Source organism: Coregonus clupeaformis, chromosome 24 (genome assembly GCF_020615455.1).
Source record: "Coregonus clupeaformis isolate EN_2021a chromosome 24, ASM2061545v1, whole genome shotgun sequence".
In the NCBI taxonomy this organism is placed as follows: Eukaryota; Metazoa; Chordata; class Actinopteri; order Salmoniformes; family Salmonidae; genus Coregonus; species Coregonus clupeaformis.
In genome coordinates, this window is record NC_059215.1 from 34,024,428 (window position 1) to 34,049,461 (window position 25,034).

The 25,034-nt window shown below is 43.5% G+C and overlaps 2 protein-coding genes across 2 annotated transcripts; both read left to right on the forward strand.

The window, feature by feature from the left end:
- The first annotated feature begins 1,963 nt into the window (after window positions 1-1,963).
- Window positions 1,964-12,256, forward strand: si:dkeyp-110g5.4 (uncharacterized protein LOC561637 homolog). The gene is made up of 4 exons (XM_041846124.1): window positions 1,964-2,081; window positions 5,411-6,037; window positions 7,065-7,247; window positions 11,117-12,256. Exons 2-4 carry the CDS (start codon window positions 5,438-5,440, stop codon window positions 11,741-11,743), a joined length of 1,410 nt encoding a protein of 469 aa, XP_041702058.1. The 5' UTR covers window positions 1,964-2,081; window positions 5,411-5,437; the 3' UTR covers window positions 11,744-12,256.
- A 3,820-nt stretch (window positions 12,257-16,076) lies between these two features.
- igf3 (insulin-like growth factor 3) lies at window positions 16,077-24,302 on the forward strand. Its single transcript, XM_041845097.1, has 4 exons — window positions 16,077-16,261; window positions 17,848-17,992; window positions 23,220-23,407; window positions 23,670-24,302. The coding sequence occupies exons 1-4, from the start codon at window positions 16,196-16,198 to the stop codon at window positions 23,940-23,942; spliced, it is 672 nt and encodes a 223-aa protein (XP_041701031.1). The 5' UTR covers window positions 16,077-16,195; the 3' UTR covers window positions 23,943-24,302.
- The last annotated feature ends 732 nt before the right edge of the window (window positions 24,303-25,034 follow it).

Here is a 25,034-nt window from a genome sequence, read left to right on the forward strand (position 1 = left end):
AGCTTTGATGAGATTGGTGTGAAACCAAATCCAAACTGGCTTCCCGTGACAATTTTTTTGGGTGCGCCAGGAGCATTCACAGCTGAGCTCACACACTTATGTTTGTGTGACACTTTTGAATGTGGGTCAAAAGGTAAATAAAAGTATTATCTGAATTTTTTGCCTCTGCCTACTAGCTAGCGGGAGCAACACCGGTATACAGTGTCCTTCGCTCCCGCCTGCCGGAACACCGGCCCTCACCATTGTTAACAGAACTACAGGGAAACAGTGCCCAACAGGTGGGGGTGAAGGACACTATCTATCGGTCACCCTGCTAGCACAGCAGGCGAAGGCTGGGGCAACACTGTGTACTTGCTAACTAGTTAGCGACACTAGCACATGATGTCGCCCTCACCTCCCGCCTGCTGTGTATCAGATTAAAACGTGTCCGACTGGCGGGGGTGAAGGACACTGTCTACCAGTCGTCCCCGTTCCCGCTAGCACAGCAAATATGGTGATGAGAGGAAGCACAGTGGCCGGCAGTGAGAGAAGACGGAGTGAGATGGATTTTGGCCGACATTCTGCTAATTTCCTCCTCGTGAAACATTTGATATCAATACAGTTTTCTGTTTCCAAAACTAAAATCTATAACAAACAGAGTGGACTACGTTTTGTAGACTTTACCCTAGTCAAAGTTTGTTTAGAAGGAGTGCAAGGGTGAAAGTGTTCCCTAATGGAAATATGCTAATAAATGCTAGAATGCGCCAATAGGATCTCGCTAGTGCATGCTTGGCTCTGCCCACTTCCTTGTTTGTTCTGCCCACTATGATTAATTTCTTGGGTTAGTTATAAAAATCTTTGGAGACACATTCACATTTTTAGTCATTTAGCAGACGCTCTTATCCAGAGCGATTTACAGGAGCAATTAGGGTTAAATGCCTTGCTCAAGGGCACATCGACAGATGTTTAACCTAGTCGGCTCGGGGATTAGAACCAGCGACCTTTCGGTTACTGGCACAACGCTCTTAACCACTAAGCTACCTGCCGCGCTAACACATGGCGTCGCCACCACCTCCCTCCTGTTGTGTACCAGAGTCCTCCTTAGTTTAGGACTAGCTGGCTAAGCTAGTACACAGTGTCCTTCGCTCCCTGCCGAACACCTGCCCTCACCATCGTTAACAGAACTGCGGGAAAACAGTGCCCGACAGGCAGGGGTGAAGAACACCGTCTACCGATGTACGGCTAGCTAGCTTCCAACTGTTGTCACCCCCCACCCTTTCTTCTGTGGGGTTTAATCGGCATCAACGCCACCTAGTGTACTGGATCACCCCCGCCTCCCGCCTGTCCTAACTTAAAATTGACCAATAGAAGTATAAAGAGGGGTTGCTGCAGATGCAGGAATGCCAACATGCAAGAACGCCCCGAAATGCAGGCCATAATTGCACCCTTCTCTGCTGGCTTCCCTTGTATTCAATGCTACTGGCAGCAACAATGTCATACTCTTTTTGACAAGACAGCATCAGATAAATTCGCTACACATACTGAGACAGAGGGGCGCTGTTTCGCTCGCTCGGATGATTTCTCCAGTGAGATCCATTCAGCCTCTTGCAAATTGAAGGAACATTATGAAACAAGAGACAAAAGCTATTTTTTGAGGGGAAGCCTGGCTTCCCCTGGCATCCATAAATACACGCCACTGATAATTAATATACTGTAGGCCTACAGTTTGCCATACAATTTGTAACTATTTTTGAAGGACTCTCAAAAACGTGACCCGGAAGTGAATTGTTACTGTTGCTAGTTTCACACAGGTTTGTTTGCAACAATTTTCATTTATACAGTTCTATACATATAATATCATTCATTGTGTACATCCATAATTTTCGCCCTAATTATACATTTACAAAGCACACAGGACGGGACTCTTTTTCTGTAGGATTCCAAAAATCCGTGACCCAGAAGTACATCGTTATTCTTGCCCACGTCATAGCTGTTCGAAACAGGTTAGGTATTTCTTGTTGTTGTTTTTTAAAGTTTTGCCAGACTTCAGCTTAGCTAACCATTTCATTTGTTTTTATCGGGTCCACGCTAAGCTATCTCAGGTAATATGTAGTTTACAAAATAACCTAGATAACTATAAGAACCTATAACCTACTGGCTATTTTATTGTCAACTAACTACTGTAGTTAGCGTGTGCTTCGCATGATTAATTGCTTGCATAGCTAGCTAGCCACGTAATGAGTCAACTAGCTAGCTGGGCTGGCTGTAGTATATCAACCATCAGGTCGTTTTTACTCGTGCACATTTATACCGCGTTCACATGCTAATTGGAACTCGGAAATGTCTGACTTAACTAAGGTTGAACTTGGCACGTGTATAACTACAAGCAGTTAGCAAATGACATTTCCGAGTTTCCTAGTTCCGACTAGTATGTAAAGGCGGCATATTAATTTACGCTAATTTAGCGCCTATTGACGATAGTATCTTCTGACTGGGTATTTTTGTTAAGAGCCCTGATGCTTGCTCTAAACATTAACACGCATCGCTTTTGGTACGTTTTTGGAAACATAAGGAACGTGTTTTTCATATCAGCGAGAAATCATTTTCAAAAAACAAAAGGTTCCATTTACTACACACCTTTTTATAGGGTTAGTGTTACCACATGGCCATATCTCCATGTTACATCGCTTGTTTACGGAAGACATAGGCAGCCACCTGTGCTAATTAGTTATCTTTGGTGCTCCTAAACCTATGTGTAAGTATACCTGGGGGGAAAGTGTAGTTCGTCAGCTGGAGGCACACAGTATGTGGATCTGTGCAAAACTGCTACAGTAAGTGTAGCTCTCAAACTCTAGGCTGCATTCTGCCTTCTCCCTACGGTTTTCAGCCATTAGCTTCGCCCACGACTACCTCGTGAACTACAATCCCGACGCTGTGTTTCAACGTTTAACAAACGTCAATAATCATTGTTGTGATCCATCTTTCGAAACATATGGCCCTTATCTTTCATCAGCGAGAAGGAATCCTTCAAACAAACAAAAAATACTATAGCAGTTTTTCACAGATTCATAAAGTCATAGGTGCCTCCATCTGACGAAACTACACTTTACATTTACATTTACATTTTAGTCATTTAGCAGACGCTCTTATCCAGAGAGACTTACAGTTAGTGAGTGCATACCTTTTTTTAAATATTTAACTTCCCGAGTTAAGCTTACATTCAGGTGTTTGGAGCATGCTAGATAGCTAATTAGCACAGGTGGACACCTAATGTCTTCCGTAAACAAGCTCTGGAACATGGAGATATGGCCGTGTAGGAACACTAACCCTGTAAACCGCTGTGAAATATATTTTCAATTACAAAAAATATTGTATAACCGTTTCTTAAAAAATATATATTTATTGCTGATTTGAAAGGGAAGGTCCTTGTTCTTCTAAAACTAGTTTTTGCATCTTTTACATTTGGTTTTGTACACCAACTTCAAACAGCTGAAAATACAATATTTTTTGTAATTGAAAATATATTTCACAGTGGTTTAATGGTACAATGAAAGGTTGTTTTGTCACATATACTGCAATTAGGCAAACTTTTAGCAACCAGGAAATGGAGGAGAGATTTCTGCATGTTGCATATTTTAATGGTAAAGTAAATCTCAGGAACTAGCCAGAAATATGCATACCATCAAATAGTGGACCATAAAACGTAAACAATGGAGCAAATCCATTCATTACATTTTCACATGGCTACCACTGGTTATAGTACACTGCTCAAAAAAATAAAGGGAACACTTAAACAACACAATGTAACTCCAAGTCAATCACACTTCTGTGAAATCAAACTGTCCACTTAGGAAGCAACACTGATTGACAATACATTTCACATGCTGTTGTGCAAATGGAATAGACAGGTGGAAATTATAGGCAATTAGCAAGACACCCCCAATAAAGAAGTGGTTCTGCAGGTGGTGACCACAGACCACTTCTCAGTTCCTATGCTTCCTGGCTGATGTTTTGGTCACTTTTGAATGGTGGCGGTGCTTTCACTCTAGTGGTAGCATGAGACGGAGTCTACAACCCACACAAGTGGCTCAGGTAGTGCAGCTCATCCAGGATGGCACATCAATGTGAGCTGTGGCAAGAAGGTTTGCTGTGTCTGTCAGCGGAGTGTCCAGTGCATGGAGGCGCTACCAGGAGACAGGCCAGTACATCAGGAGACGTGAAGGAGGCCGTAGGAGGGCAACAACCCAGCAGCAGGACCACTAGCTCCGCCTTGTGCAAGGAGGAGCAGGAGGAGCACTGCCAGAGCCCTGCAAAATTACCTCCAGCAGGCCACAAATGTGCATGTGTCTGCTCAAACGGTCAGAAACAGACTCCATGAGAGTGGTATGAGGGCCCGACGTCCACAAGTGGGGGTTATGCTTACAGCCCAACACCGTGCAGGACGTTTGGCATTTGCCAGAGAACACCAAGATTGGCAAATTCGCCACTGGCGCCCTGTGCTCTTCACAGATGAAAGCAGGTTCACACTGAGCACGTGACAGACGTGACAGAGTCTGGAGACGCCGTGGAGAATGTTCTGCTGCCTGCAACATCCTCCAGCATGACTGGTTTGGCGGTGGGTCAGTCATGGTGTGGGGTGGCATTTCTTTGGGGGGCCGCACAGCCCTCCATGTGCTCGCCAGAGGTAGCCTGACTGCCATTAGGTACCGAGATGAGATCCTCAGACCCCTTGTGAGACCATATGCTGGTGCGGTTGGCCCTGGGTTCCTCCTAATGCAAGACAATGCTAGACCTCATGTGGCTGGAGTGTGTCAGCAGTTCCTGCAAGAGGAAGGCATTGATGCTATGGACTGGCCCACCCATTCCCCAGACCTGAATCCAATTGAGCACATCTGGGACATCATGTCTCGCTCCATCCACCAACGCCACGTTGCACCACAGACTGTCCAGGAGTTGGCGGATGCTTTAGTCCAGGTCTGGGAGGAGATCCCTCAGGAGACCATCCGCCACCTCATCAGGAGCATGCCCAGCCGTTGTAGGGAGGTCATACAGGCACGTGGAGGCCACACACACTACTGAGCCTAATTTGACTTGTTTTAAGGACATTACATCAAAGTTGGATCAGCCTGTAGTGTGGTTTTCCACTTTAATTTTGAGGGTGACTCCAAATCCAGACCTCCATGGGTTGATACATTTGATTTCCATTGATAATTTTTGTGTGATTTTGTTGTCAGCACATTCAACTATGTAATGAAAAAAGTATTTAATAAGATTATTTCATTCATTCAGATCTAGGATGTGTTGTTTAAGTGTTCCCTTAATTTTTTTTAGCAGTGTATTTGCACCTATTTCAGTCCATGTCGAGCACTGCCAATAACTGTATGCAATGTTCTACTACATGCAGCATAAGTGTAAACCATCTTTGCTATAGCTTTCAGCCAGCTGTAGACGTGGAAAGATGCGGGACATAGACATCCTGGAGAACTTTGAAATCTACATCCCCAAAGAGGCAGAGGTAAAAATCACCACTATTCAGACTCTGCCAACCTCCATCTTGAGAAGGATGGGGGTGCCCCTCTCTCAGGGTGGCAGTGCAAAAAGAAGGTCCTCGCCTTCGGCCACGTGGATCTCTCCAGTGGTCATCCGAGAGAGAGGCTGTTCACCGGCCAACCCCACAGTGGACACAGCCAAGATGAACCTGACCTCACTGGTGACCAGAGAACCCAAGGCAGCCCAGGGTGCCTTCTTGATGCCATTCGTCTCCTCCAGCTGCACGGCCTTCAGGATCCTCAAGGAGTTCCTGCCCTCCAGACAGAACTTCCAGCAGGGTACCGCCACCCAGATCGCCCCCCTCCCCCATGGCCCGCCCCCTGTCCCCCACCAGGATGCCATCATCATCCACCAGGGGAGGATCTTCCTGTCAATCAAGAAAGCAAAGACTGTCAGAGGAAAGAGGCAGCACGGCCCTGAACTGAACAACTCATTTTCTTCCCTGGCCCCTCAGACCACACAGCGAAAACGGATCTTCCTCTCACTTGCCAGTAAGAGCCAGAAGAAGGTAAGGCCCTGCCATCTCCTGCTATCCTTACTGTTGCCCCCTCCTGACTGTACTCCATGCTCTTGAGAAATGTCTGCTTATGTATGTAAATATGAGACTTGAAACTGTTTGTGACATCAACATGATCAAGTTGCTTGAAACTATTCTAAAGCATAATTCAAAGACGTCCCTGTGAAGTGTATACAGTTGAAGTTGGAAGTTTCCATACACTTAAGTTGGTGTCATTAAAACTAGTTTTTCAACCACTCCACACATTTCTTGTTAACAAACTATAGTTTTGGCAAGTTGGTTAGGACATCTACTTTGTGCATGACACAAGTAATTTTTCCAACAATTGTTTACAGACAGATTATGCTGTGGGGGTGCTTTGCTGCAGGAGGGACTGGTGCACTTCACAAAATAGATGGCATCATGAGGAAGGAAAATTATGTGTATATATATTGAAGCAACATCTCAAGACATCAGTCAGGAAGTTAAAGCTTGGTCGCAAATGGGTCTTCCAAATGGACAATGACCCCAAGCATACTTCCAAAGTTGTAGCAAAATGGCTTAAGGACAACAAAGTCAAGGTATTGGAGTGGCCATCACAAAGCCCTGACCTCAATCCTATAGAACATTTGTGGGCAGAACTGAAAATGCGTGTGCGAGCAAGGAGGCCTACAAACCAGACTCAGTTACTCAGTCACCCAACTTATTGTGGGAAGCTTGTGGAAGCCTACCCGAAACGTTTGACCCAAGTTAAACAATTTAAAGGCAATGCTACCAAATACTAATTGAGTGTATGTAAACTTCTGACCCACTGGGAATGTGATGAAATAAATAAAAGCTTAAATAAATCATTCTCTCTACTATTATTCTGACATTTCACATTTTTACCAGGATTAAATGTCAACAATGTTGAAAAACTGAGTTTTTTAATGTGTTATTGCTAAGGTGCATGTAAACTTCTGACTTCAACTGTATTTTCACAGAAAGCTGAATTCCTGTATTTTGACCTCTTCCCCACCCCCTTGTCTTACCTCCTCAGTCCTGCCCCTCATCTCCCAACCCTTCTCCCAAAAAGCCCCAGGGGAAGTGGGAATTGCTGCAGAGGTTTGGCCTGACCAACCAAGTCCAGGTGAAGTTGTCCAGAATACCCCCAGGGGACATTGAGCCACAGCAGGCTGCCGAACAGGGTCACTCAGCGGAAGAGGCTCATAACACAGAGCAAGTGGGTACTATTGTCTCAGCGGTGCCATAGCATGCCAATACCAGATGTGTATGTGATATGAATCTCCTTGGCACTGCATTGTTAATTGATCAGCAAAAAACATATCTTATAACTTGCCAAAAATAATTAGAAAATTGACAACTCATTTCCACCTTGTGGTATGTGTGCTGTAGTTAATGAAGGCTAGCTTGAGATGAATACAGTGAGGGGAAAAAAGTATTTGATCCCCTGCTGATTTTGTACGTTTGCCCACTGACAAAGAAATGATCAGTCTATAATTTTAATGGTAGGTTTATTTGAACAGTGAGAGACAGAATAACAACAACAAAATCCAGAAAAACACATGTTAACATTTTTATAAATTGATTTGCATTTTAATGAGGGAAATAAGTATTTGACCCCCTCTCAATCAGAAAGATTTCTGGCTCCCAGGTGTCTTTTTATACAGGTAATGAGCTGAGATTAGGAGCACACTCTTTAAAGGGAGTGCTCCTAATTTCAGTTTGTTACCTGTATAAAAGACACCAGTCCACAGAAGCAATCAATCAATCAGATTCCAAACTCTCCACCATGGCCAAGACCAAAGAGCTCTCCAAGGATGTCAGGGACAAGATTGTAGACCTATACAAGGCTGGAATGGGCTACAAGACCATCGCCAAGCAGTTTGGTGCGATTATTCGCAAATGGAAGAAACACAAAATAACTGTCAATCTCCCTCGGCCTGGGGCTCCATGCAAGATCTCACCTCGTGGAGTTGCAATGATCATGAGAATGGTGAGGAATCAGCCCAGAACTACATAGGAGGATCTTGTCAATGATCTCAAGGCAGCTGGGAAACACAAAGAAAACAATTGGTAACAAGTGTCTAACACTGCATCGCAGTGCTGGCTGTGCCACTAGAGATCCTGGTTCGAGTCCAGGCTCTGTCGCAGCCGGCCGCGACCGGGAGACCCATGGGCGGCGCACAATTGGTCCAGCATCGTCCAAGGTAGGGGAGGGTTTGGCCGGCAGGGATGTCGGTTTGCCTACCACGGGGGGCCAGTATAAAAAAATTAAAAATACATGTATGCATCCACTAACTGTAAATTACTCTGGATAAGAGCGTCTGCTAAATGACTTAAATGTAAAAATGTAACACACTACGCCGTGAAGGACTGAAATCCTGCAGCGCCCGCAAGGTCCCCTTGCTCAAGAAAGCACATACAGTGGGGGGGAAAAGTATTTAGTCAGCCACCAATTGTGCAAGTTCTCCCACTTAAAAAGATGAGAGAGGCCTGTAATTTTCATCATAGGTACACGTCAACTATGACAGACAAATTGAGGGAAAAAAATCCAGAAAATCACATTGTAGGATTTTTAATGAATTTATTTGCAAATTATGGTGGAAAATAAGTATTTGGTCACCCACAAACAAGCAAGATTTCTGGCTCTCACAGACCTGTAACTTCTTCTTTAAGAGGCTCCTCTGTCCTCCACTCGTTACCTGTATTAATGGCACCTGTTTGAACTTGTTATCAGTATAAAAGACACCTGTCCACAACCTCAAACAGTCACACTCCAAACTCCACTATGGCCAAGACCAAAAAGCTGTCAAAGGACACCAGAAACAAAATTGTAGACCTGCACCAGGCTGGGAAGACTGAATCTGCAATAGGTAAGCAGCTTGGTTTGAAGAAATCAACTGTGGAAGCAATTATTAGGAAATGGAAGACATACAAGACCACTGATAATCCCTCGATCTGGGGCTCCACGCAAGATCTCACCCCGTGGGGTCAAAATGATCACAAGAACGGTGAGCAAAAATCCCAGAACCACACGGGGGGACCTAGTGAATGACCTGCAGAGAGCTGGGACCAAAGTAACAAAGCCTACCATCAGTAACACACTACGCCGCCAGGGACTCAAATCCTGCAGTGCCAGACATGTCCCCCTGCTTAAGCCAGTACATGTCCAGGCCCGTCTGAAGTTTGCTAGAGTGCATTTGGATGATCCAGAAGAGGATTGGGAGAATGTCATATGGTCAGATGAAACCAAAATATTACCTTTTGGGAAAAACTCAACTCGTCGTGTTTGGAGGACAAAGAATGCTGAGTTGCATCCAAAGAACACCATACCTACTGTGAAGCATGGGGGTGGAAACATCATGCTTTGGGGCTGTTTTTCTGCAAAGGGACCAGGACGACTGATCCGTGTAAAGGAAAGAATTAATGGGGCCATGTATCGTGAGATTTTGAGTGAAAACCTCCTTCCATCAGCAAGGGCATTGAAGATGAAACGTGGCTGGGTCTTTCAGCATGACAATGATCCCAAACACACCGCCCGGGCATTGAAGGAGTGGCTTCGTAAGAAGCATTTCAAGGTCCTGGAGTGGCCTAGCCAGTCTCCAGATCTCAACCCCATAGAAAATCTTTGGAGGGAGTTGAAAGTCCGTGTTGCCCAGCGACAGCCCCAAAACAAAATACCAGCAACAGTGTGTGAAAACCTTGTGAAGACTTACAGAAAACATTTGATCTGTGTCTTTGCCAACAAAGGCTATATAACAAAGTATTGAGAAACTTTTGTTATTGACCAAATACTTATTTTCCACCATAATTTGCAAATAAATTCATTAAAAGTCCTACAATGTGATTTTCTGGAGAAAAAAATTCTCATTTTGTCTGTCATAGTTGACGTGTACCTATGATGAAAATTACAGGCCTCTCTCATCTTTTTAAGTGGGAGAACTTGCACAATTGGTGGCTGACTAAATACTTTTTTCCCCCACTGTATACATGCCCGTCTGAAGTTTGCCAATGAACATCTGAATGATTCAGAGGAGAACTGGGTGAAAGTGTTGTGGTCAGATGAGACCAAAATCGAGCTCTTTGGCATCAACTCAACTCGCCGTGTTTGGAGGAGGAGGAATGCTGCCTATGACCCCAAGAACACCATCCCCACCGTCAAACATGGAGGTGGAAACATTATGCTTTTGGGGTGTTTTTCAGCTAAGGGGACAGGACAATTTCACCGCATCAAAGGGACGATGGACGGGGCCATGTACCGTCAAATCTTGGGTGAGAACCTCCTTCCCTCAGCCAGGGCATTGAAAATGGGTCGTGGATGGGTATTCCAGCATGACAATGACCCAAAACACACGGCCAAGGCAACAAAGGAATGGCTCAAGAAGAAGTACATTAAGGTCCGGAGTGGCCTTGCCAGTCTCCAGACCTTAATCCCATAGAAAATCTGTGGAGGGAGCTGAAGGTTCGAGTTGCCAAACGTCAGCCTCGAAAACTTAATGACTTGGAGAAGATCTGCAAAGAGGAGTGGGACCAAATCCCTCCTGAGATGTGTGCAAACCTGGTGGCCAACTACAAGAAACGTCTGACCTCTGTGATTGCCAACAAGGGTTTTGCCACCAAGTATTATGTCATGTTTTGCAGAGGGGTCAAATACTTATTTCCCTCATTTAAAATGCAAATCAATTTATAACATTTTTTGACATGCGTTTTTCTGGATTTTTTTGTTGTTATTCTGTCTCTCACTGTTCAAATAAACCTACCATTAAAATTATAGACTGATAATTTCTTTGTCAGTGGGCAACTGTACAAAATCAGCAGGGGATCAAATACTTTTTTCCCTCACTGTATATGCTGATGATAGTCCCCACATAAAGGTAGTCCGTCACTTATCAGACTTCAAATATAGCTCTTTTTTTGTTGCTTTTTTAGTCTGTTAGTAAGGAGTAAAGAAAGCCCTGTTTCCAGGGAGTTGTCCTTTACCACACATGTACAATTCTCAAATCTCCTCTCATAGAGAACAGGAAAACTGGTCTTAGTCAAAATGTAAAACCTGTCTTTACCTATTATTATTTATTTTTTCCACCATAGGATCAAGTCATACGGAAGTTATTGAATGCCAACAGGTTGTTAAAGGAGACACCTGGCATATGTCCTGAACAGGAGATGGAATTGGTGACTCAAGAGGAAGACAAGCCTTTGAATGAGGAGACCCAAGAATCATTATCAAAGACTGCAAATCAGCACCCTTTCTCAAGCAAAGACTTTCAGGGCAGAGGTGGGATTACTAGTGAGACAGATGAAGATGCTCAGAAGGAGGAGGAGCCTGAGGAAGAGGGATGTCACAATTTGGGTAGTGTCAAACGACGACGAGTTGAGGGTGGGGCAGAGGGCCAAGCCACCAATGGGGACGAGTCTGAGGTGGAAGACCTTCTCTCTGATACGGCTGATGCTTTGAGTGACAGCTCACCTCCACCAGAGGCCCTGAATGCAGTCCAAAGCAGCGATACGGTTATGCAAGTTGACTTCACGGGGGACAGTGTTAAGAGTTGGACGGTGGAGTGCCCAATCATACCCGCTCTTGCCCCCACCCCCACCCCCAAACAGCACCATGGCTTTGACTTTGAGCATTCGGCCCGCGAGGAGAGGATCAACCGTATCAGGGCCAAACTGAGAGAGAGGGAGGCTGCCCTCAACAACCTGCGCTCCCCAAGTTGACTGTCTCCAAAGTGGGATACAATTATTTCTAAAGGCCCTCACAGATGTTGAATGCCATGGACGAATATTCCACACACTTTCATTTTTAAGCGCTGCTAGAACATCCATTCTGTAACTGGTAGTGTTTTTGTTGTTGTAGAAACCCACACACTTCTCCGCTCCTTATCTTCCAAGGCCTGTGATGCATCATCTTATGATGGGCTAAAATATTTCACTTTAGAAATAATTCAGAAATCTAAATTGTATTATTTTATTAGAAGATTCAGAAGGACTTTTTACTTTTCGTTTGATTATATCTGATGCCAAAGCAGAGTTTGTTTGATCAAACTTGCCCAGCTATCGAATTTGAAGATTAGTTATTAGAGTTGCAGTTATTATTTTAGGGCCCGATTCAGACTTTTTACATGTTTTGATTTACACACTTCTCAGTAGTTGGTATTCAGAATTGATGGGCTTCGCAGGTGTGGCTCCCTTGCGCTCACTGAATAAATGTAATTAAACTACTGAAAACCCTCCCACTTGCTGGCCAACATATTTTCTTGTTGAGTTTTCATTTACGGTGTACCTTTATAGCTGCAATATGTAACTTTTTGGGTGACCAGACCAAATTCACATAGAAATGTCATTCTCATTGAAAGTAAGTCTATGTGCGCTTTTTCTATGCTTCCCTTTCATAAGTTTAGTTTTTGCTTTTTTACTTTCAGTTTTGTACACCAGATTCAAACAGCTGACAGCTGGTTTATATGGTACAATGATTGTCTACACTATACATTGCTTGTTTTGTCACAAACTGAAATTAGGCGAACTATTCGAATTTTAGCAACAAGGAAATGGCGGAGCGATTTGCACCTTTTAATTCAAAATGTCTCTACATACTCATTAGAATATATTGAGAGAACGAGTTCAGAAAAGATATCAATGAAATAAATATATAAATACGTGCATATTTGTCTCCTTTTCAGCACTAATTGGTAGATTAAAAAATACTCTGATCTTGTACGTTATTTAAGGTAAGGAAAGTATTTATGTATCATACATAAACAGGGTTGGAGAGCCTTTATGCACAATGTCTATTGGTGAATCAAAAATAGTGGTTTGATTCATTCTGAAAGTTGCCATATTCAATTGTTCAATCCATGAAATATTTGAAGGTGAGAAGGTACAATAGGGGTTAAACAATAGTCCTATGAAGCTACCCTAATCCTCACTGATCACGGAGCTGTGATGACAATGGTCCAGTTGCCAGGCTCAAGGTTTAAATTGGTATTTATGGTCTGCGTTCCATAATGATTCAAAAAGACTACATGTCCCAAATTATTGCACAACTTGTAATAAAGTAGATTTGTGTGTTCAGACCCCTTGACTTTTTCCACATTTTGTTACTTTACAGCCATATTCTAAAATGTATTAAATTGTTTTGTTTCCTTATCAATCTACACACAATACCCCATAATGACAAAGCAAAAACAGGTTTAAAAAAAACAACGGAAATATCACATTTACATAAGTATTCAAACCCTTTACTCCGTACTTTGTTGAAGCACCTTTGGCAGCGATTACGGCTTCAAGTCTTATTGGGTATGACGCTACAAGCTTGGCACACCTATATTTGGGGAGTTTATACCATTCTTCTCTGCAGATCCTCTCAAGCTTTGCACAGCTATTGTCAGGTCTCTGCAGAGACGTTCGATCTGGTTCAAGTCCGGGCTCTGGCTGGGCCACTCAAGGACATTGAGACTTGTCCCAAAGCCATTCCTATGTTTTTTTTTGTTTTTTATTACATTTGCAAAAATTTCTAAACCTGTTTTTGCTTTGTCATTATGGGGAATTGTGTGTAGATGAGGAAAATAATAAGGCTGTAACGTAACAAAATGTGGAAAAAGTGAAGGGGTCTAAAAACTTTCCGAATGCAATGTATGTTAGCCTAATATGATCCACTATTGCTAGCGACCCTCGGGATCAACCACAGGACGTGACAGAGGAAAGACGGGTAAACTAACGATGTAATGGAAAGTGTAGGCTACACATTTAAAGAGAACTAACTAAAGTGATAGTTATGTCTGTGGGTATTACTGACGGTGGCTACTGATGGTGGCTAATATTTAATCCAATAGAAATGGTCAAAACAAACAACTAAAAAGTCAGAGCATATAATTGAAACATTCTAGAGTGCATAAATCATCTCGGTAGGTTCGGAGCTACTGTCAGTGCGCACAGGTTTCCATAGGCTACAGTCTCGGCTTGGATCGCCAAATTTCAGCCCCTCAAATTATGAAGCCATAGACCTACAATTACAATTCTGAATAACACCACTGCTATTTATACTTCACTGTGGAAAAGCTGCCGCAATACCTGACAAGTTTGCTGAAATATGACTGGTTTCACATTTGTCTCCAGCGATCATAAAGTAAAATGTATCTAAAACAATTTATATTTACAATCCCCTTATCCAAACAGATTACTCATTTACCTAGCTCTTATCAATTTATAAATGACAGTGCATGGAGATTGGTGTTATTTCTATCGGGAAAAAATAATTTATGTTTTCCCACTTGAAATCGACAGGTTGCTCAACCATCATAGTTTTCTTGCGTGTAAAGGTGTTGGAATTAAGTCAAGATCAGAATATAGCGTACCTGTAGACACAACTCCGCCACACCTCAATTTCTTTGATCTCCAACCCAAACGCGTACCTTAGCTGGCACTGGCTTTTCCCATGCACAAGTTCAAGGTCAGAATGCGCATAGAGAAAAAAGTGCATAAAATGGGAATAAATTCAATTTACGTGCGTGTAACTCGGGTCTGAATTTCCCCCTTCAGAAAAACAATTAATAAAGTTATTTTTTTCACATTTTGTAAATTTAAGTCATTCACTCGTGATAAAAGTACAAGTTATATCCTATTCCCCCCAGTTGGAACAGTATTTATACTGAGGGTTGAATATTTTTTATTTTCAACAGATGTTTGTTAGATGATACTACATAAGTTATTACTAGGTACTGAAAATGAGTTCCTCTCAAGTTGTTACATTATAATTGGAGGAATCCTTCAGGAGGCGCAACACCCAGGTCAACCACCTGTGGCAGCAAAGTCTTACTGTCAGAGACTAGTCAATGGGAAGTTTGAGTTCTGACAAATCACTTTGTTTTGTGTAGTCTCATAACATCGACCTTGTGTAATAAAGCAACCAATGTTTGTACGAAGGCATCATTTTGTTCTTTTTTTTGTTTTGTGTATCACACACACAAGATGTGCATTTTATTCACCAGTAACATATCTTCCAAATGACACGTGCTATGTGCTCACTCTTCCTCCCAGACAGTGTGCTGTAATGACGAACGTACAGTACAGCGTTGTCAGTTTCGAATTTGGACGGTTGCCCATAAGGGCCATGGGTCGAAAGTCATGACAGCAGTCAATGGGGGCGTCCTAGGTCGTAATTTTTTGGGCCGTTGTGTGAAGGAGAATATCCGGTCTCCCAACACCTGTAAGTGTCTAACTTTTCAGGACCCACATTTATATGTGACAATCCTCTGAGATGCGCAGTTTGACAGTAAAAAAGAGGACCTGGCACGCCTCAAATTATAGCAGTGGTGAACATACAATGTAATGTAAGTCCATCTCTTTCTCTTGTAACACCAAATTTGGCCCTTGAGGCCAGCCGCTTCTATTGGACTTTTAATCAGCAAATCTAGACCTGGGATATCAGGGTCATGTTCAGTAGGGCCCACTGAATCAAACTGGTCTGTTTGGCAATGGGAAAATATAACTTGTTTCTTAATGGACAAGTTCAGATAGTACCTTGTTTCAAAGCATTTTCTCCTACTGAACATGGCCCAGATGTGTGGACTGGCCAATTAACTAATAGAATAAAATAAGACACGGGCTGGATTCAATCCATATCACAGAAGATCCGTGTTAAAATGTGAAGGTAATTTCCCATGTAGCATGAATGTAGTCTCCGCGACTATGGGAACATTGCATTTACAGGCGGATAAAGCGGATCTTCAGCACTACAAATTGAATAGAGCCAGCCCTTAGTGTCCTATACATTTCTCTAATCAATCATAGTGTGAAAAGTAAAGGCTTACCTTGGCCTATACAGTGTAACAGTCATTGTAAGCACTGGAGGTCATCCTAGGCTACAGTATTTTACAACCTGCAAAACCTTTTCAATTATCATGGTCCCAGATCTGATTGTGCTCTTGTTTGGCATGACTATGAGAGCCTGGGAGTTGACATGATAGTACTAACAGACACACTCAGGCTTTTGATTTGAACACGATCCAATAGATTGCACCCTTTCTCTTTCGGCCAGGGAGGATGCCTAGAATGGAGGGAGGGAGCTGCTGAGCTCCAGGTCCTTCCCCCTCTCTGGTTGTGAATATAAGACTGCAGCTCCAAGGCCTTACTGCCTCTACGCCTGGACAGACAGACAGACCGACAGACAAGATGCACTCCTCTGAGCCCTCACTACACTGGTCGTCTGCCAGAGGATGCACACTGAAGGTATGTACGGTCACCCAGGAGAACATTTAACTGATTCAGGAACAGTGGTTATTGAAATTTATTTGTACTGTGAAGTTTTACCAGGTTTCAGGAGATTGGATTTGGAGATATTCTATTTAGCATGCTTTTTTAGTCCAGGAATAGATTTAGGCTAATCTGTCCGGGAAACCGGCCCAAAGTAGAAGTTGCATCAAGCTATTGGTCCCTAGTGATCAATGTATTTTCTTCACAGATATTGAAAACAGTTTTTAGTTTACAAACAACAGTATCATATGCATGCGCTTATGCACAGTTATGTGGCTCTGTAGAAATCTAAATGTGATATTTTCACTGCATAGCATTTAAATGTCCACCTACATGGTGGCAAATTTAGGGATGCACAGTTCAGGAATTTCACATCTTTGGCAGTGTGGGATGCAGTGAAATAATATCTACCCAGTGCTTTTGAGGCTGCAAAGTTTTGTATTTGTCTGAATGTCATGAGCTGGAGGACCTTCACCTCCAGCTCATGACATTCCTATCAGCAGACTGCACCATAGAAATATAATATATTTCTATGTTCTGCACTGCAACCCTCATTTGCCCAGTGGGTTCATTCAGTTGTTGTATTACACTAATTACCTGCATGGACAATTTTGACATCAGTGCAACTCAAAATTAGTAGGTGCTTCTTGTCACTCTTAATAATGTACTTTCTATGAGCGATGTATACACTTCATTATGATACCATATCTAATCTACATGCATATTTGCTGCTTTTTCTGCAAGGAAGAACTTAGTTTCAAAGGTGCAATTATGCACTCAGTTGTAAAGCATCAGAGTATTAGATGCAATATTGTCTACTTTTGGGTCCCTGAGATCCACATGTGAATGAACTGTACAGGTGTTATGTAGGCTTCAGTAGAAATGGAGCACCCTCCTTTCTACGCTATCTTTCTAGAGGGGAGGGCAGAGTAGCCTTGCCAGAGTGACAGAAAGAGCGTGGGAGGAGGTGATTGTATCTCAAAGCTGCTATCATCCATAATTCTATTCTAGCTGAATTATGAATCATTATTTTGTAACTCGCTGTACTAAAACAAGCATCAAGGTTAATACTGGGTAACCTCTATGTGCTCTTGGCTTGATAAGGATTTTTTTTAACTGTTGCGATGCGTTGGTTTGTAATAGCTGTTTTGATAGTGTGCATGGAGGCTCTCCTCCTACTTTAATTACGTTGGGTTGAATAATGTCTTTGTCTTACTTGAATATTTATGATGATGAGTTTCCTTGTTTATCAACTAAATAATAAGCTATAATTACTGACTGCCAATTGTTTATCTTTATTACAGTGAAACTCTGATAACCAGCAAATAAATAATTATTTTTAGGTTTTATGCCACCTGTTCAGATACACTGCTCATGTTTGCCCCAATTGTTGTGGAAATGTATGATTAAGCCTACGCTGAACAAATGAATCTTCAACTCAATAGAGCCTAACATTTTTGTATGTGTTAATGTGCTGGTGTTAATAATGTAGTGGCAGCTTGGACAAGACAGTTGTGCTCAGTCAGATGAGTGGTGCTAGATTTTGATTATTAAAGTGTATTCTTTCTCAGGTGCTATGTTGGCGGAGCGTCGGTGTGCTGTACTCCATCTTGTGCCTTGCAGCTCTACCAGACCATGCAGAGTCTAGAGCACGCTGTGGATCTGAACTTGTTGCCCACCTAGAGTTTGTGTGCGGAGACCGTGGATTTTACAGAGGTAAGGTTTCCTGTTGTCACCTTTGTGTTGCTACTTGCCATTAATGTCCCGCTGTTTAGATAGTGTGCTCCCTCTTTCTGTCAGAGAAGCACCACATGGTCACTGGATCGCACTGCTGACACCAGTGTTACAACTCAATGTTCAATGCTCAGAAGAAAATGTATACTGGGACATTTCTTACAGGCAAATTAGCCATTCATTTGAAGGGGAAAAAAGAATCCCATGCTGAAACTTTAGCAGTATGACCAGACTTCATACTATCCATAAGCCCTCTCACCTAATCACCTTTACCCTTATTCCACCAAGGCCACTTTCACAGCCTGATATCATGTTTCTTTCTCATCCAACAAGATGACAGTGCTTACAAGAACATTTTGCCAACATTAGAGCGATAGCCGTAACTATAACAATAAATATACAACGGATTATGTGCAATTTTATGTAAAGGTAAAAGTGTATTAAACAGGAAAAAAAATACATAGAGAACTGCAGTAGGGGAGAGTGGGGTAAGTTGAGCCAAAAGGGTAAGTTGAGCCACGCTTGTTTCTAGGAAACCATACACAAAATGTATCATTTGACCAAATATTTAGGAAGGGGTCATCATTTCATGTAGTCTGTGTAGAAAGAAACCACATGGAAAAAGTGGTAAGCATGTTGGGTCCAAAAAACTGATTTTTACCAAGTCAAATTAATTTATTGTGTTAGGGGTTTCATGCTTGTATCTACACAAAATAAGATCATTTTAAGATTGTTCTATACATCAAACGAGGTCTCTAAGCTTCAATATGAGGTTCAATAAGTGCATCCTTCTACTGTATACTGAACAAAAATATAAACGCAACATGCAACAATTTCAAAGATTTTGCTGAGTTACAGTTCACATGACTGGGCAGGGCGCAGTCATGGGTGGGCCTGGGAAGGCCCACCACTTGGGAGCCAGGCTCACCCACTGGGGAGCCAGGCCTAGCCAATCAGAATTAGTTTTTCTTCACAAAAGGGCTTTATTGCAGACAGAAATACTCCTTAGCACCCCCCCCTCTCCCCCTCAGACGATCCCGCAGGTGAAGAAGCCGGATGTGGAGGTCCTGGGATGGCGTGGTTACACGTGGTCAGCGGTTGTGAGGCTGGTTGGACGTATTGCCAAATTCTCTAAAACGACATTGGAGGCGGCTTATAGTAGAAAAATGAACATTAAATTCTCTGGCAACAGCTCTGGTGGACATTCCTACAGTCAGCATGCCAATTGTATGCTCCCTCAAAACTTTAGACATCTGTGGCGTTGTGTGACAAAACTGCACATTTTAGAGTGGCATATTATTGTCCCCAGCACAAGGTGCATCCGTGTAATGATCATGCTGTTTAATCATCTTCTTGATATGCCACACCTGTCAGATGGATGGATTATCTTGACAAAGGATAAAATGCTCACTAACAGCATGATATTTCAGCTCATGAAACATGGGACCAACACTTTACATGTGTTTATATTTTTGTTCAGTATAGCTGTGTGGGCTAATATAGTCAAAATGTTTGCTTGGGGTAAGTTGAGCTAATGGTTGAGCAAATGTAAGTGTTTTCTTCCCAGGCGTAATGCAAGCAAGGCATTATCGCTTGGATATGAGGTAACAACCGGGCCTGGCCTATGTTAAGTGTTTAAAAAAAAGCACAAAGCTTTTGGAAATAAAGATATAGACAGTTTTAAAAAGGCATTAGTAATATTTAATTATGCACATACATTTGTAGCCTGCTTAAGTTACCCTGTCCCGCCTCTCAACTTACCCCATACCCGGGGGTAAGTTGTGCCAAGAGACCACTTTTGGACAAGCTATGTTTTCAAAACTGTGATGTTGACATAAATTGTGATTATTTCCAGGTATACACAACATCCTGAAATATATGTATACTGAACAAAAATATAAAAGCAACATGCAACAATTTCAACGATTTTACTGAGTTAGTTCATATAAGGAAATCAGTCAATTTAAATAAATTCATTAGGCCCTAATCTATGGATTTCACATGACTGGACAGGGGTGCAGCCATGGGTGGGCCTTGGAAGGCATAGACCCACCCACTTGGGAGCCAGGCCCAGCCAATCAGATTTAGTTTTTCCCCACACATCTGTAAAATGTAATACTTCCCCCCAAAAAACAAATCCTCCTCCAAATATGATATTTTACAGTTAATACCGTCAATGGCACTCACACACACACAAAGTTGAAAAAAATAAAAAAGTAATGAGGAAATCTTGATGCAAGAGTGTATCAGACCGTATACAACGGGTAGGACAAAAACATACTTTTTACTGTTCTAATTTTGTTGGTAACCAGTTTATAATAGCAATAAGGCAACTCAGGGGTTTGTGGTATATGGCCAAAAAATGTTAGGCTATTTTCTCGCAATTGTGCCGTTATTATGTGCCAGATGTTAAGACTACAAACCGTTATAAATGGCCTATTTGCGAGATTGACTTGTTATTTCAATAGGCATAGGCTACTGACTAAAATCTGGGTTTATAATTGCAATTCAACATTGCCAGGGTTTGCTGAGCTAGATGATAGGCCAACATGCCAACATTATATTCCATTGCAGCCAACATTATGTATGCACACCATGGTATTGGACTACTGCTATTTGAGAACTCATCTGGTTTAGAAATCAAACTCTGGTTATCTTATTGCAGAGCACATTGTACAGCTGTTTTTAGAGAAGATTGTATTGCAAGGTATGCTATATGTGTAGGCTATGCCAAAATGTATTGGCTAATATGCATATGCAGCTGTCGTTTTTAAACCTCCATTCTAGCAGACATGGCACACACACATCTTTCTATCTACATGTTTTTATTTGTGTCTATATGCAAATTATATGATTGATTGTTTATTTAAGCCTGCAGCTAGTTACTTGAAATGTGTATTTGTATTTATTATGGATCCCCATTAGCTGCTGCCATAGACTGATCATTTCTTTGCCCACTGACAAAGAAATGATCAGTCTATAATTTTAATGGTAGGTTTATTTGAACAGTGAGAGACAGAATAACAACTAAAAAATCCAGAAAAAACGCATGGACCCGACAACGGTGGATCGAACTGTACAGGCTCCGGACTGGAGCCGCTGGCCGGAGCTGGACTGGGCACCGGTGGAGCGGATTGCTCTGGCTCCGGAGTGGATCCGCTGACTGGAGTTGGACCGGACCCTGGTGGAGCGGATTGCTCTGGCTCCGGAGTGGAGCAGCTGACCGGTGCCGGACCAGGCACCGGTGGAACAGGCACGGGCCGTGCCGGACTGGACACACGCACCACTGGCTTGGTGCGGGGAGCAGAAACGGACCGGGCTGACGACGCGCACCACTGGCTTGGTGCGGGGAGCAGGAACGGGCCGGACGGGCTGACGACGGCGCACCACTGGCTTGGTGCGGGGAGCAGGAACGGGCCGTACCGGACTGGCGTCGCGCACCACTGGCTTGGTGCGAGGGGGCAGGAACAGGCCGGACCGGGCTGGCGGCGCGCACCACTGGCTTGGTGCGAGGGGCAGGAACAGGCCGGACCGGGCTGGCGACGCGCACCACTGGCTTGGCGCGAGGTGCAGGAACAGGCCGGACCGGGCTGGCGACGCGCACCACTGGCTTGGCGCGAGGGACAGGAACAGGCCGGACCGGGCTGGCGATGCGCACCACTGGCTTGGTGCGAGGGACAGGAACAGGCCGGGCTGGACTGGGAATACGCACCACTGGCTTGGTGCAGGGAGCAGGAACGGGCCGGGCCGGACTGGGAACACGCACCACTGGCTTGGTGCGGGAGCAGGAACGGGCCGGGCCGGACTGGGAACACGCACCACTGGCTTGGTGCGGGGGAGCAGGAACGGGCCGTACACGGACTGTGGACACACACCACTGGCTTAGTGCGAGGAGCAGGAACGGGTCGGGCCGTACTGGGAACACGCACCACTAGCTTAGTGCGGGGAGCAGGAACGGGCCGGACCGTACTGGGAACACACACCACTGGCCTTGTACGGGAAGCAGGAATGGGTCGGGCCGTACTGGGAACACGCACCACTGGCTTAGTGCGGGGATCAGGAACGGGCCGGACCGGACTGGCGACACACACCACTTGCTTGGTGCAAGGAGCGGGTCTGGGTTCCCTTATAAACCTCCGCTCCTTCTGCTGCCTAACCAGCTCCTCTCGCCGTGCCTCCACACTCTCCTTCTCCCTTATCGCCTCCTGTAGCTCCTCCCTCTGACCAATTAACTCCTGCTCCCTCTGGACCAATAGCTCCCGTAACCTGGTGGCCTCCTCTCCTAGTCTGCAGATTCGCCCTGTCGCTGCCTCCTGCTGCCTCGTCATCCACGCCGTGTGCCCCCCCAAAATTTTTTCTTGGGGTTGCCTCTCGGGTGTCCGTCGTCGGCCCGGTTGGCGCCGTTTCTCCTCTCCTGCCTGGGCATTTACCTTCGCCCATGGCCCTTTCCCCGCGAATATCTCCTCCCATGACCACCATTTGCCCACCTGAGACATCGCTATTCTCTCTTCCTGGGCACGCTGCTTGGTCCTCATTTGGTGGGATCTTCTGTCACGATCGTTTACGGATGAGACGGACCAAGGCGCAGCGTGATAAGCGTACATATTTATTAACGTACTGAACACGAACAAAACAACAAACAAACGATACGTGAAGTCCAAGGTAGAATAATAACATACCTATACGGAACAAGATCCCACACAGACTGGTGCCAAACGGCTGCCTAAGTATTGGCCCCAATCAGAGACAACGAGCTACAGCTGCCTCTGATTGGGAACCACCCTGGCCAACATAGATCTACACGATCTAGACACTAACATAGAAAACTTAACCTAACACGGAAATAAACACACCCTGACTCAACAAATAAACGTCCCCTGAGTCAGGGCGTGACAATTTGTGTTTAGTGAGTCCGCCAGATCAGAGGCAGTAGGGATGACCAGGGATGTTCTCTTGATAAGTGTGTGAATTTGACAATTTTCCTGTCCTGCTAAGTATTCAAAATGTAACGAGTACCTTTGGGTGTCAGGGAAAATGTATGGAGTAAAAAGTACCTTTTCTTTAGGAATGTAATGGAGTTAAAGTTCTAAAAAAATATATCAAGTATAGATACCCCAAAAAAAGACTTAAGTAGTATAGCCCACCACCTGCTCTTCAAGACAGCGCAGTGTTTCACGATCTGATCCAAATACCTTTTTTCTTGTTACAGCACCGAACGGACTTCGTTCCACCCGAGGGAATGGTACTCGCCTCAGAGGGAGTGGGACTCGGGTCCGAGGGAAGGGAATTGTGGAGCAGTGTTGCTTAAAGGCCTGCGACCTGCAGCATTTGGAGAGCTACTGCGCAAAGCCAAAGCGGAGCCGACGACACGCTCCCCTCACGCCTCAGCAAGTTATGGTAAGAGACCACACTTGGGTATCAGCCCCATAGAAATGTTAAAAGTCAACCTCATTCTAAAGCTCTTCCTTGGAAGGCCTTGGAATTGGTGTTTGAAAAGTTGAACACATCCAACCATCCATCTAGCACATCCATAAAGTTTAACACATGCACACAGATACTAGAGGGGACAACATATCCACAGGGTGTGGCTACTATTTGAAACCACTAGCTCCCTCAATCTTGAACGTAAAACAACCTGTAATTACTTTGTCATTTGTAGGAGGTGCAATTTCAGGCTGTTTTTCGGAGGAGAATAATGAACCACTGGAAACTTGAGTCAAGTCATGATGAAGAGAGGCAAATCCTCAGTGTGCATCATCAAAAGAAAGTACATTATGGACACGAGAGACCGCTAAGGGTCAGTGCTGAGGGGAACACAGCAAGAACAACAGACAAGGACTCCCTCAGACTGAAGGAATCCCTTCAAAGCAGCAACAACAACACGGCCATTGTGATCTTTGACCTTTTTGAGGCCAGCATTTCAAGAAACTGAGATGAACAGTCTGAACTGGGCACAACAAGATATCTCTCCAATCCTTTTGTTCTTGGCTGTGGGACTGACAAGTCGATACAGTACACCCAATGCACTTTAAATGCTAGTCAGAGGAACAGAGCAAAACATACAATGATCTAGTTCTGTTTAGTGTATGTCAACAGATATTTTGGGTATTTAATACATTATACATAAAAGTTGCAGGACCTATCCTGGAATTGTTCTGTACCCCTGATGTTCTTTAGCAGCATGTCAAATAATGTACATTGGTTTCAATTCTTCTTGCATTCTAACAATAGCACAATTATGTGAATGCATTATAAATAGAAGGAGAAGAAGTTAACTAAAATAAATAATGTACATTCCAGAAGTAGAAGGAAAATATATTTTGTTTTTGTTGGTATTTACAATATAATTGTGGTATCATACCTAGAATAGTTCAACCCAAATCAGTAATTACAATATATAGTTCCTTATGAAAGAAACAAGTAATTCATAAGTTATTATAATGACAATTTAACCATGTAAGCCAAATAGCCCTATAACATCAAAGATCCACCACCATATTTGACAGTAGGTAAGGGGTTATTTTCTGCATTTTACATTTACATTTTAGTCATTTAGCAGACGCTCTTATCCAGAGCGATTTACAGCCAGTGAGTGCATACATTATTTTTTAATTTTTCATACTGGCCCCCCGTGGGAATCAAACCCACAACCCCGGCGTTGCAAACGCCATGCTCTACCAACTGAGCTACAGTGGGGAAAAAAAGTATTTAGTCAGCCACCAATTGTGCAACTTCTCCCACTTAAAAAGATGAGAGAGGCCTGTAATTTTCTTCATAGGTACACATCAACTATGACAGACAAAAGGAGGAAAAAAAATCCAGAAAATCACATTGTAGGATTTTTAATGAATTTATTTGCAAATTATGGTGGAAAATAAGTATTTGGTCAATAACAAAAGTTTCTCAATACTTTGTTATATACCCTTTGTTGGCAATGACACAGGTCAAACGTTTTCTGTAAGTCTTCACAAGGTTTTCACACACTGTTGCTGGTATTTTGGCCCATTCCTCCATGCAGATCTCC

Bases quoted from the DNA above. Each gene is read 5' to 3' on its own strand.
- si:dkeyp-110g5.4 (XM_041846124.1), top strand. From the start codon at position 5,438: ATGCGGGACATAGACATCCTGGAGAACTTTGAAATCTACATCCCCAAA. The intron at 6,038-7,064 runs GTAAGGCCCTGC...TTACCTCCTCAG, and splicing joins CCAGTAAGAGCCAGAAGAAG to TCCTGCCCCTCATCTCCCAA. The intron at 7,248-11,116 runs GTGGGTACTATT...TTTCCACCATAG, and splicing joins AGGCTCATAACACAGAGCAA to GATCAAGTCATACGGAAGTT.
- igf3 (XM_041845097.1), top strand. From the start codon at position 16,196: ATGCACTCCTCTGAGCCCTCACTACACTGGTCGTCTGCCAGAGGATGC. The intron at 16,262-17,847 runs GTCACCCAGGAG...ATTCTTTCTCAG, and splicing joins GCACACTGAAGGTATGTACG to GTGCTATGTTGGCGGAGCGT. The intron at 23,408-23,669 runs GTAAGAGACCAC...TGTCATTTGTAG, and splicing joins TCACGCCTCAGCAAGTTATG to GAGGTGCAATTTCAGGCTGT.